The sequence below is a fragment of the Aedes aegypti genome, chromosome 2 (genome assembly GCF_002204515.2).
Source record: "Aedes aegypti strain LVP_AGWG chromosome 2, AaegL5.0 Primary Assembly, whole genome shotgun sequence".
Taxonomy (NCBI): domain Eukaryota; kingdom Metazoa; phylum Arthropoda; class Insecta; order Diptera; family Culicidae; genus Aedes; species Aedes aegypti.
Genome location: NC_035108.1, coordinates 351,831,384 through 351,844,932, shown reverse-complemented (window position 1 = coordinate 351,844,932; position 13,549 = coordinate 351,831,384). Strand labels below are relative to the sequence as shown.

Below are 13,549 nucleotides of genomic sequence, written 5' to 3'. Positions count from 1 at the left end.
GTGTATTAGTAGAAAAGAAAGCTTTTATGTAGACTAATGTTTGCGTAGAATAACACATCCTTAAAATATGCATGCTTTTTTTTTAAATGGACAAAAGTTTGAAAATCTTAAAAAAGTTGACGTATCCACTTAATTTTGAGCCTCTTTAGTAAATATTTTGAATATGAAAAAATACTTTGGATCCTGTAAGCATGATCGAACATAGAGTGCTTTGTGAAGACCAAGCAAGACAGTTCGGTTTTGCGTCGTCCGATTGATTTTGGTGACGGATTCGCGCGTTTTCGTTGCCGGAGAATTTTTTCCCCCTGTTTTGGAGCGTCTTGCTGGGTAGTGCTTCGTGAAGCCCAAGCAGGACAGTTCGGTTTTGCGTCGTCCGATTGATTTTGCTGACGGATTCGCGCGTGTTTTCGTCGCCGGAGATTTTTTTTTTTCACCTGTTTTGGAGCGTCTTGCTGGGTACGTATTTGGGAAGGCCCAAGCAAGACGGTTTATTTTCGGGACGCCAAGAAGTTTTGCTGTCAGTGTCAGTTTTGTGTTCAGTCGAGAATGGATTACCAACTGGTGAGTTCGTTTCATGCTTATGATAACACATATTTTCTTGAAAGCGTAACTTTTATGTAATATTAAAACAAACTTTGTATGGTTCGTCACTATATGTGTCGGCATTATGCTTTTTTCTTATACAATTTGAATATACATATATTTTTCTCTTTTTGACATTATTAAAAATTATTTATTAAAAAAAATCTTTTGAATTGTTCGACATTGTGAATGTTGACGTATTTTCTAAAACTTCTACCATATCGAGACAAAATGCACAGTAATACTCAAACACAGTAATATTTTCAAACAAACTATGTATGGTTCGTCACTACAAGTGTCGGCATTATTCCTGTTTCATATAAGTTAAAATATATACATGTAATTTTCAGTTTTCGTCATTAATAAAAACGTCTTTTGAATTGTTCGACATTATAGATGTTGACGTATTTTTCCAAAAACTTCTCGAGACAAAAATACAAAACTAGCTTTAAATACAAGTCGTATATTTCCCCCTTGTCCATGGATCGCATCACCGACCAGAGGTGACTCCCAGATCTTTTCCTCCCTCACTAATAAACACCCTTCCCGTGGTGATTGTGGAGATGCAGAGGTATTCTCGGTCTCTAGAAGCAACAATCATTACACCCTAACATTCCTTCCCCATCCCAACTGACTGTAAGGACTTGGCCGGCGCCGTTATTGATCAATAATATTAGATCTGCTAAAATTGCACTTCGAGAGTAAGCGGAAACTCCCATCCCTTATTCATTTGGATCGTAGTGCAATTCTTACCAGTTCCGATCAATCACGGAGTAGCAACCATTGACATGTACAGTCAGTCTATGCTATGCTATGCTATGCTATGCTGTAAGCATGATCGAACATAATCCTTATTTGATAGTGTGAATGTATTTTGTACCGTAATTGAACTAAATATGGACAGATTACAATTTTGGTTAAGCACCTACTGTCCCTCAGTTTCGGACAGCATGATTTGTTATATGATATCTTTGTAATAATTGCATCAGTGTCTCAGAATACCTTCATTTTTCATGGGTTCCGTCGATCATGGTATCAAACATGCAATAAAACTAAGAAGAATGAACATTCAGAACATCATCGTAAAATGTGCTATTTTTCATGAAAGAGGTTTTTGATGGGCATCTTGCAAACTAAGAAAAACTCAAATTATTCTTGTAAATGTTGCAAATGCATTGAATTGGTAATTATAAACTATTCCTATAGTGTACACATTCAATGATGTTCAAATTTACAGAATTCGAGGCATTTCCAAATCGTGTCCGGTATTGGGTGCCACCTTTCGAGATCGATCAATTTGGTACTAAAATTCATCATCAAAATGCAGTGTCAAAATTCATATTTATATTTTCAAATTTATTTTTGTACACTATAAAAATGATAATATTTATCATAAATGGGTAACACGAGCCCATAAAATCAATATTTTTCGAATTATGAATTTAGTGGCTTAAGTGTCCGGTACTGGGGGATCTCCCCCTATATTCTTTGAAGAGACCCCACGACATTTTGGCGGAAAAATCTGGCAAGTATTCAAAATCAATGAAACAGTCAGTCAAGTCATCGTGCAAAAGTTTGGGTTCACCCCTCAGTATGGTGTATCGTGCAAAAGTTTGGGTTCATCTGAACTTACCTAAATCTGTGAAATCTCAAACCAATCATGTACGCGCCATTATTTGCGCTCAAAAAAGCTTTACATTTTTTAAAACGGTTGAAAAATGGCAGAGATTTTGATATGATGTGCGTGCGGCTCAGGTGTACCCAAACTTTTGCACGATTTGCATCATACAGAGGGGTGAACCCAAACTTTTGCACGATGACTTGACTGGCTGTTTCAATGATTTTGAATACTTTCCAGATTTTTTCGCCAAAATTTGGTGGGGTCTCTTCAAAGAATATAAGATTACGATTCTAATGATACTTTGATTTGAAATTATGGTCGATCCAATGCTGAAGAAATTGGGTATGATTTTTCAGTGTGTTTTTTGAAAAATGTCACAACTTTAAGTAAAAATTTAGTATACAAAATTCAAAAAATGTTTTTGGAAAAATACATACGAAGTAAGAATAACTCTTTGCCTTTCGAATGCGATTAAGCGAGTTTCAATTGGACGTGTAATCACAGAGATATGGACTGAACACTTTTGTATGTTTTTTTAGGGGGTGAACCCAAACTTATGCACGGGAGTGTACATGTGACGTCACTCCTATCGTACCATATACCTTCCGGACCACTAGATCATTTATTTTCGCAAATTTGTTGAGGTGGATAGGAATGACGTCGCAAAGTAGCTGTCAGCTTTCGGAATATATCACCTTCTTAATATAGTACACCGTGGTTAGTGTATATAAATTGGTTGCTATGAAGAGTATTACCTTTTTGCTTTTCAGTTTTCAAAATGTCGCCTAAGTAAGAGAGGCAGTTTATCAAAATGTTTCTCGCGCTGCAAGAGAATCCAACGTTCTCGCATGAAAGGCAGATTTCAAACAGCTTCCGGGACAGAAATTTCATACCTATCAAAGGAATTTCAAAGCTATCAAACTATCAAAATTCTCAAAACAAAACCTCGTCCGGCATGCCATAGGCACGTGTGATATAAAATGTGTCATTTTCATCACTACAAGAACCATCAATCAAGAAATCTACGTCTAGGAGTGCCTTGAATAAGCTGTTATTCATGAAGTAACATAATAGATTTGTGCTGTTCTGGCCAGAGTTGGCGAGCTACCACTATGGGAAAAAGACAATCGAGTGGTACGATGCGAACAACGTGGTTTTAGTACTCAAAGACAGCCCAACAGCCCAGATTTCCGCCCTATCGAACGGTATTGGGCCATGATTAGATGAAATTTCTAAAAATCCAATAAACCCATGGAAAACGAGCAACAGATTAATCCAAACTGACGTTCGGCGGCGAATAAGGACGATGAGACCACTGTGCCAAATTTCATGGAAGGGGTTAACCTGAAGGCACGGCAGTTCGGATTTGGCAAACCAAAATAATAAACAAACTTTTTCTTCTTTAAATATATGAATTCAGCTACAACAAGAAAACAAATTGAATTATAAATTTTGACTAAAATATATGACTTATTGTCGACCAATTTTTTCGCGTTCCAATCTTTAATTGTATTATAATTAGGCTGACTATACGTACCGTATTTAACGGTACAGTACCGTTTTCATCTCCTCGACGGGCTGTCCCGTCGTTTTATGGAAAATGAATTGTCCCGTATTTTAGGAAATGGAGAACTGGCACATAATTTTCAACACCAGTAAAAAATTAAAATAACAACATGCCAAAAAGTTGTTAGAATTATTTCAGAGTTTATTGTCTTACTCATCTATTTTCCAAGCAATTATTAGTTTCTCAAACAGAGTTAAACTTGATCCGTACATGATTCTGCTTAACTTTTTGCGTTTCTTTACTCATATTTATGCCACATTTTGGCGGATTTCCAAAATACGGATCTTCATAAGATAATTATTCGTATAATACCTAAAATGAAAAAGAACAACTATGTATTTACTTCTGATACGCAATTCATTGGATTAACTGCTTAAAAAGTAAAGTGAATTACTTAGCTTTTATCAGTAAAGTAATGAAATATTGGAAAAATTTACGTTTGAATTTGAAAAATTGAAAAGTGTAACGATTTTTTCTAGGGAATTCTTAAAAACGCTGCTTTTTGGAAATCAAAGAATGCGCTTAAAGGTTCTTAAGTGATTTTTATTGAATACATGCTTTGGACTGCATAATCTGGGTTCTGCTACTTTCCCTCGAATGGCGGTTTCCCAAATGCCGTTCTCCAAACGCCAATTCTTATTATGCTAGTTCCCTGGAAACCCCGTTTCCCCGAATAGCTCAGTTCTCTGAAAAGTTCTAACACTCATAATTGTCATAACCTTTCGCGTTTCAAGGTGGTGAACAATATGTATTTAATCGAGAATGTTCAAACATCTCCTTCTTTGGCAGCTTATCGATCTTTCTAACTTAACACTATCTCACTACACGAGCAGAAGCAAAGTTCTGACCATTAAATCGAGATATTGATTTGATTGTCATAAAAGATAAAAGATCTGAAGATAATATCAAAATTTTAATCCTGGAACTTCTGAGCCATAGCTAAATTTGATGTTGGAAGATCTAAGGAATATCTCGCTGATATTGGTGAGATCTTATGAAAGCTAAATATGATATGCTAATAGTATTCCAGGGTTAAATTTTAGATATTGTTTTCGGATCTTTTATCTCTTATATCTTTTAAGTTAATATCACTTTTGTATGTCCATATCCAAATTTGCTATTGCTTAGCTTTTTTCGCCTGCTAGGGTAAAGACTATTGTTCCACTTTTTTGAGCTGCATTGCTTTACAAAGGAAAGGGTCATTCGGGGAAATGGCTTCGGAGAAACGGGACATTCGGGGAACTGAAATTCGGGGAAAAGTAGAACAATCGCATAGTCTATGTCTTTTAAAATTGTCCCGTTTTTGTTTTTTTATTTGTCCCGTTTTGATCTGGTTAGCTTATGGTCAGCCTATGTAATGATCTATGAAAGTAAGTTAGAAATCTAAAACCACTCCTAAATCTCTTATTCACACGCATTTTTCTACTAGTTGATTCGCCCTAAATAAATTGTTATATTGGGCGTATTACCTTTTCTACTAAAGGATATAGAATTACATTTTTTTTTTCACGTACAATTGGAGAAGGCTTCTATTGCACTATATATAGAACACGTTAATTTCATTTTGAACAGTATGAATATCTTATTTACTATTTCAGGAACAGTTTCGTGTCATCAACATATATGAGAGTTTTCACTTTTTTGAGAATGAAGGAAATGTCGTTAACGTACAAAATAAAAAATAACCCTTGAAGGAGCTCCCGATGTAACTTGAATTGAAAAAGATTTTTCTCCTTTGTATCTAACTAATTTATTGACGATTAGAAAGATGCGATTCTACCCATTTAAGACAGTGTGATGAAATCCTATGTTTTATAACTTGAAAAGCAACATGCGGTCGAAAGTATTACTGAAATCTGTACAGAGAGCTTCCACGTAATTACCATTATCCATGGCTGTTAAAGAATGATTTATGAATTCGAGCAAGTTTGTACATGCTGAGAATCCTTTGAAAAAAAAAACCATGCTGAGTATGAGTTATTCTATTTTTACCATATTGAATAAAGCTTTATTAATCATGGCCTCGAAAATCTTAGACATGCAAGAGATGGTAGATATCCCACGTTAATTTCTTAGGTTTCTGTGCCGATTTTAAAGATCGACACTAAAATCGAGCGTTTCCATGTTTCAGGGAAACTACCTGATTCCAAAGACATATTGTAGAACCAAAATAGCGGAGATGCAAGTTCTGCTCATAACTTTTTCAAAAATACAAGTGGAGTCAGGTCCAGCACCTTTGAATACATCTAGACTTCTTAGTGCATCTACAATATCATGTGCTTTGATTTTTTTTTTTTTTTTTTTTTTTTTTTTTTTTTTTTTTTTTTTTTTTTTTAATTCCTTTATTAGTATCATTCCAAACATTACATTCATTATTTCTTATATCTAGGTGTTCTGTGTTATTAGACAACACTATCATCCTAATTTGGTAAAACAAATCTAAGATTTTATTAACATTTTGTTAACAACATATTACATTTCATTTGCCGTAGCAGTTCAGATTTTTTACAGGTGAGTTGATTTCACCTGCTTATAAGAGAAAAAAAAAGTTTTTAATATACTTAACCTAACTTAACCTAAACATATAACGCATTAATCGTGGCAATAGAAGATTGTAATGATTTTTGCCTGAAATTATTGATTATTTTATTTGACATTTGTTCCAATGTTTCAACATTGGATATCCTATGTAACTCATTGGTACTATACCAGGGAGGAAGCCTCAGAATCATTTTCAAAATTTTATTTTGAATTCTCTGCAGAGCTTTCTTCCTGGTATTACAACAGCTAGTCCATATTGGTACAGCATACAACATGGCTGGCCTGAAAATTTGTTTGAATATCAAAAGCTTGTTCTTAAGACAAAGTTTTGATTTTCTATTAATAAGGGGATAGAGACATTTTACATATTTGTTACATTTGGCTTGAATGCCCTCAATGTGATTTTTGGAAGTTAAATTCTTATCTAGCATGAGTCCTAGATACTTAACTTCATCTGACCAATTTATTGGAACCCCTCTCATCGTGACAACATGTCTACTTGAAGGTTTCAAATAAAGAGCTTTTGGTTTATGTGGGAATATTATTAGTTGAGTTTTGGAAGCATTAGGAGAAATCTTCCATTTTTGCAAGTATGAAGAAAAAATATCCAAACTTTTTTGCAATCGACTACAGATGACACGCAGGCTTCGACCTTTGGCGGAGAGGCCTGTGTCATCCGCAAACAAAGATTTTTGACATCCCTGAGGTAACTCAGGTAAGTCAGATGTGAAAATATTGTATAATATTGGTCCCAAAATGCTGCCTTGGGGAACACCAGCTCTTACAGGAAGTCTTTCAGATCTGGAGTTCTGATAATTAACCTGAAGTGTACGATTTGACAGATAACTTTGAATTATTCTAACAATGTATGTTGGAAAATTAAAATTTTTCAATTTAACAATCAAACCTTCATGCCAAACACTGTCGAATGCTTTTTCTATGTCTAGAAGAGCAAGACCAGTAGAGTAGCCTTCAGATTTGTTGGAACGGATCAAATTTGTTACACGTAAAAGTTGATGAGTGGTCGAATGTCCATGGCGGAATCCGAACTGTTCATTGGCAAAAATTGAATTCTCGTTGATGTGGGCCATCATTCTGTTCAAAATAACCTTTTCAAAAAGTTTACTGATGGAGGAAAGCAAACTGATTGGACGATAGCTAGAAGCTTCTGCAGGATTTTTGTCTGGTTTTAAAATTGGAACAACCTTAGCATTTTTCCATTTGTCAGGAAAATATGCTAATTGAAAACATTTGTTAAATATATCAACTAAAAATGATAAGCTACTTTCTGGAAGTTTCTTGATGAGGATGTAGAAAATTCCATCATCGCCAGGAGCTTTCATATTTTTGAATTTTTTAATAATAGTTCTCACTTCTTCCAAATCAGTCTCCCAGGCATTTTCGAAAACGTTCTCTTGATTGAGAATATTTTCGAACTCCTGAGTAACTTCATTTTCAATTGGACTAGTAAGTCCTAAATTAAAATTGTGCGCATTTTCAAACTGCATAGCAAGTTTTTGAGCTTTTTCGCAATTAGTTAGTAATAATTTGTTTTCCTCTTTCAATGCCGGTATAGGCTTCTGAGGTTTTTTCAAGATTTTAGATAATTTCCAAAAGGGCTTAGAGCCGGGGTCCAATTGAGAAATTTTATTTTCAAAATTTTTGTTTCTTAAATCTGCAAAACGTTTCTTGATTTCTTTCTGCAAATCCTGCCATATAATTTTCATAGCAGGATCACGAGTGCGTTGAAATTGCCTTCTCCTCACGTTTTTAAGACGGATCAAGAGTTTAAGATCATCGTCTATAATCACGGATTCAAATTTTACTTCACATTTTGGAATTGCAATGTTTCTGGCTTCAACAATGGAATTTGTTAAAGTTTCAAGAGCATTGTCAATATCAATTTTAGTTTCTAAAGAAATGTTAACATCAAGATTAGAGTCAACATACGTTTCATATATATTCCAGTCGGCTCGTAAATAATTGAAAGTGGAGCTGATAGGATTGAGAATCGCTTCATGCGATATTTGAAATGTAACAGGGACATGATCAGAATCAAAATCAGCATGAGTAACTAATTGGCTACAAAGATGACTAGAGTCGGTTAAGACCAAGTCAATCGTAGATGGATTTCTAGAAGAGGAAAAACATGTAGGGCTATCAGGGTATTGAATTGAGAAATACCCTGAAGAGCACTCATCAAATAAAATTCTGCCGTTGGAATTACTTTGAGAATTATTCCATGACCGATGTTTGGCATTAAAGTCACCAATGACAAAAAATTTTGACTTATTGCGAGTTAATTTTCGCAAGTCAGTTTGAAGCCAATTAACTTGCTGTCCAGAGCATTGAAAAGGCAAATAGGCAGCTATGAAAGTATATTTACCAAACTGTGTTTCAACAGAAACACCTAAAGTTTCAAAAACTTTAGTTTCAAATGACGAAAACAGTTGATGTTTTATACGCCTATGAATGATGATTGCAACTCCCCCACATGCCCCATCAAGTCGATCATTACGATAAATAAAAAAGTTAGGATCTTTTTTAAATTTGGATCCAGGTTTTAAATAAGTTTCGGTAATAACTGCTATATGCACGTTATTAGCTGTAAGAAAATTAAACAGCTCATCCTCTTTACCATTCAGAGAACGAGCATTCCAATTTAAAATATTTAAATTATTATTTGGATCCATTAGAAAAACGTAATCCAATAACAATTTTATTTGTAAATTTTACACCTACTTGGACTGCTTCAGTCATAGTGGTGGCTTTGAACATTGCATCAATCATTAGATTCAATTGTTCAGTTAGAAAATTAAAATCAGAGGCAGACATATCATCTGATGATTTCCCATTGGAATTTTCGGTAGACGAAGAAGCGGGGTAGGAGTTACCTGTGGCGGTAGGGTTTTTTCCATTTGATTTGAAACAAGTAGAATGGGTACTCATGGAACGAGCAGGGGAAGAGTTCAAATTACCTGCTACGATATCGGCAAAGGATTTACCGTGGGTAGATACATTCGAAATTTAAAGATTCGAACGGCTACCCGACGGATTAAAATTAGTTTGTGAATGAGCATGACTATAATCCACCTGATAGGTATGATTCCTAATCAAGCGATCGTTAACTGAAAAATGAGCATTGTTCGATACTCTACCAGGCAAATTCCGGAAACGACCGTTATCGTAACGGATATTATCCTTCATCTGCTTGGCACGAGCCTCAACGACTCTTTTGCGTGAAATGCATTCCCAAAAGTTAGCTTTGTGAGGGCCCTTGCAATTGGCGCATTGAAATTTTGTGGTATCTTCTTTCACAGGACAGTCGTCCTTAGCGTGAGAAGAACCTCCGCAAATCATGCATTTAGCATCCATGCGACAATTTTTTGTACCATGACCCCACTTTTGGCACCGACGGCACTGAGTGGGGTTCTGGTAATTTCCTCCAGGTTTCTGGAAATGTTCCCATGTCACACGGACATCGAACATAAGTTTAGCTTTTTCTAAAGCTTTAATATTATTTAGTTCTTTTTTGTTAAAGTGAACTAAATAATATTCTTGAGAAAGCCCTTTCCGAACAATGCCAGATTGGGTTCTCTTTTTCATAATGATTACTTGGACTGGGGAAAATCCAAGTAAATCATTTATTCCATTTTTGATCTCTTCAGGTGACTTATAGTCACTTGAGAGACCTTTCAAGACGACTTTGAACAAACGTTCAGTTTTGTCGTCATAAGTAAAAAATTTGTGCTTCTTCTCTTCAAGATATCTGAGAAGAAGTTCGCGATCTTTAAGAGTTTCCGGCAAAACGCGACAGTCTCCTTTCTTTGCGATTTGGAAGGAAACCTTGATTCCCCTAATGGAGTTCAAGATCTCCTGCCTAAATCCCCCAAATTCGGAACAACTGACCACGATAGGCGGCACTCTTTGCTTCCTCACTTGAATCAGAGAGCCTGGGCTAGAGGCTGCTTCGATTTGGTGTTCGGAAAATTTGTCTAGAGCATCGAACTGATTGCTCATTTCAATACAATTATTCATTTCACCCTTGGAAGAAACTTCGCATTCCGGGGAAGCGTCCTTTCTTCCATTCTTGCCACGTGTAGTGACAGTTTTAAAACCCACTTTTTTGGAAGGAAGTAGTGAATTCAGAGATTCACCCTTCCTTTTGTTAGTTGTTGATACCATGTTTAGTTAATAAACGAGAAAGACGTGACCTTCGAGAGGTTTTTTCCCTAGACGGTGTCCAAGAAGGATTACCACCGCTAGCTTTCGCCAACGGGTCCAACGAAAAATCGAAGGCACGGGTCCAAACAAGGATCGTAAAGGGATCAATAGTAGAAAAAATAGCACTGAAAAGTACTGTTTAAGTAGCACTGAAAAGTACCGTTTTTAATTTTAGCACTGAAAAGTACTGTTTGTGTAGCACTGAAAAGTACTGTTTTATTGCTTTAGGTAGTTTTTAAGAAAACTTCCAAGAGCAGAGAGAATTCGTGTACGCACAGCACGAAGGTACGATGCGCACTGATGTGCTTTGATTCTATTTACGCAAATGTCTCTGGAGATTTCCGGTAGATTTAAAAAAAAAACATACAATTGTCTTAGAATATTGTAAATCTAAATCACATTTTCACAGTCCAATTTCACGTACCTACTGAAATGCTGAGTTTTATTCAGAACATTTCACTTTTAAATTTTTTTTCGAATAGTTTGGTTAGAAACTATTGGATTTTGTATGCATTGTTAAAAAAAAATGCAGGCTAAATTTGTTCATTCATTTCGATCACCCCCACGTGCTCGCGGTTCCTTAAGCCGGCGATTCTTCGCGGCTCGCTTCGTTCCGGAGCCCGAACCGGGGTCCCGAAGAAGCAGCGATCGTCAACAACGGGCGGGAATATTAAAATTTCCAAGATCCGACAGTCAGTAAGCTGTGAACGATCGGACGCGCTAGATCGAAAGTGGCCGCGTCGTAGAGAGCCGACTCGACTCGATAGGACGTAGAAGAGAGCCGTAGGCAACCAGAAGTAAGAACAAATCGTGGCACAAGGAACGGCCCTCTGCTGTCTTCGCCTCGAGCGAACCTTTTCACTTGCCACGGCAAGATCACCACCGCTGGACCCAACAGAGAGGAAAAAAGCGTGAAATTAGGGAATAAGAGAAAATCACGAAAATCGCCGGCGCTGGCGCGGGAAAAACCGTGAAGCGAAAGGAAACGCATAAATTATTATTAGTGAAGTTCCTAAATTTGTGTTTAGTTTAAGGCTTTTTTTCCTTCTTTTTCTCGAGGAGAAGACAGCGGAACACACGGCCGAAGAATTCCAAATCCGAGGTGTTACGGTGTTGACATTTGTTTTCCCAAGCGATTTAAAAATAGCGAAGATCCAATTCTCTAGCATAGTGACCCCCGAACCAAACGACGACAACGAAGACGAGTGCATAGAATTTGAAGATCAATTAGTGCTGGAATCATCACATTAAAAAAACCGTTGGAGTGCTTTGGAAGGTAGTGTCGTGTCGGGAACGGTCCGTGAGGGAATAAGTCCGGTGCAAAAGTGCCATCAGCCAAGTCCAGTGCAAAAGTGTCCAACAAAAAAAAAAACAGCGCTGTTCCGAGACAGCCAGCCAGAGTTGAGGGAGTTCAAATTTCAGCTTAGGACAGCAGCCGCCTAAAGCTGGCTACGATTTGCTGCTAGGGAGTACCCGGAGAGAGCCCTTGGCCTAGGGCTTCCGCGGGGCGGCCACAACCACCAGTATGGGGACCCCAGTGAAATGGTGAGAATTTTATGTTTAACTTCAATGATGACACGAGTTTCACGTACTACCAGGAATGCGATCTGCTTCAATGTCTGGGATACCTGGGTCAGTTGAGGAGAGTGGTGTACTATTTCCAGCAATGGGTGGACTTTGAAATCGCTAGGGTTGTTGATAAATTTGGACGATTAAACAGAAAGCGTGGATTTACCAACGCGTCGGATTACGTCGATGCAGCATGGTAGGAATTTGCGGAAAGTTGAAGGAGTGCAAAATTCTGTCAACGAACATAAATTTTGCAAGTGCTGTTTACACCACAATGATGTGCCAATTGAACCATGACGATGTAATTTAGAGAATATCAATTTAGATTTTTAACTTGACTTGAGCTGATGAGTTGAACTTTATAACCGCGTTTATATTTTATCAATCACAGAAAAGAGTTGTATGCTAAATACTTAAGGAAATTGTATCACCTTATTACTAAATTGTCAGAGTGAACCAAGTGCAAAACTTGTGAAAATAGATAGAAATTAGTAGTAGTTCTGTTATGTCTGTATGGAATGTCCTAGAACCTGCTCATTGGACCAGTATATTTTGGCCGGCACTCAAGATTGTCACTTGGTCCACTCTGACTGAACGCATATTTGGATATTTCTGGTCTTCAAAACTTTCATTATCAAGCTATTGTAATGCCACTGATTTTGGGATTGAAGATATAAATTATTGAAGAATTTACGATACTATGTTTCTTTTTCCCCAGGTCATTTTAAATTGTCGCATTGATATGAGACAAGAAGCCGACTATATCTGACAGAAGATAGACAAAGGTGAAAATATGTAAATTGACTAGGCTAAAAGCACCCGTTTTGGCCAGCCATTACAAATACTTCTTCAAATATGTCAAATGTAAGCTTTCAATCCATATTATCCATATTAAAACAGAGTAAAAATCTTTTTTTTTTCGCTTTGGAAATCTCGTGGGTCAATATAGGCCAGACCAGAACCAGTTTTGGCCAGAGATTTAATTTTGGTTCCTAAATTGGCCAATCAAGTTGATTTCCAGACAACAAGAAGTCGAAAGGTTCACGTAGTAACTCGTTTATTCATACAAATTACATTAAACCCGCAAAACACAGTGAATAAAATCGTCAGATTAATGAGTTTCCTCGCATAAAACGCTTTTTTTTTCTGGGTTCATTTAACATTTTGTTTCGTCCCGTACATTCGTACATTGTTAGTCGAATCAATCCGTAGCAGCTGTCAAATCAACATTTGTTATCATAAGTTAAGTCGCATAAGATCACAGGTTAGTTCCGTTGGTTTTTTAATGCACTCGCATTGTACCGTAATTTCGGGTGAAATTGGTCATTTTTCACGTTTTTTCTAGTCTGTTTTCTATAATATTAACAAAGCCAAACAACTAAATGCAGGAAAACTAGTACAAAGGTGAACCTCATCGACTCATGTATCGAAGTTTTCTAACATAT

General features: G+C 36.6%; 1 protein-coding gene across 4 annotated transcripts in view; it reads left to right on the top strand.

The window, feature by feature from the left end:
* Positions 1–11,217: 11,217 nt before the first annotated feature.
* LOC110676861 (collagen alpha-1(IV) chain) overlaps positions 11,218–13,549 on the top strand; it is a 39,190-nt gene continuing 36,858 nt past the window's right edge. Inside the window, exons 1-2 of one of the 4 annotated variants that reach the window (XM_021846302.1) lie at positions 11,218–11,332; positions 11,669–12,080. In XM_021846302.1, coding sequence (XP_021701994.1) covers positions 12,061–12,080 — 20 coding nt within the window. In that variant the 5' untranslated portion in view covers positions 11,218–11,332; positions 11,669–12,060. Of the gene's footprint in view, positions 11,333–11,594; positions 12,081–13,549 lie in introns of all 4 variants that reach the window. The other 3 variants (XM_021846303.1, XM_021846304.1, XM_021846300.1) reach the window with 3 other exon arrangements.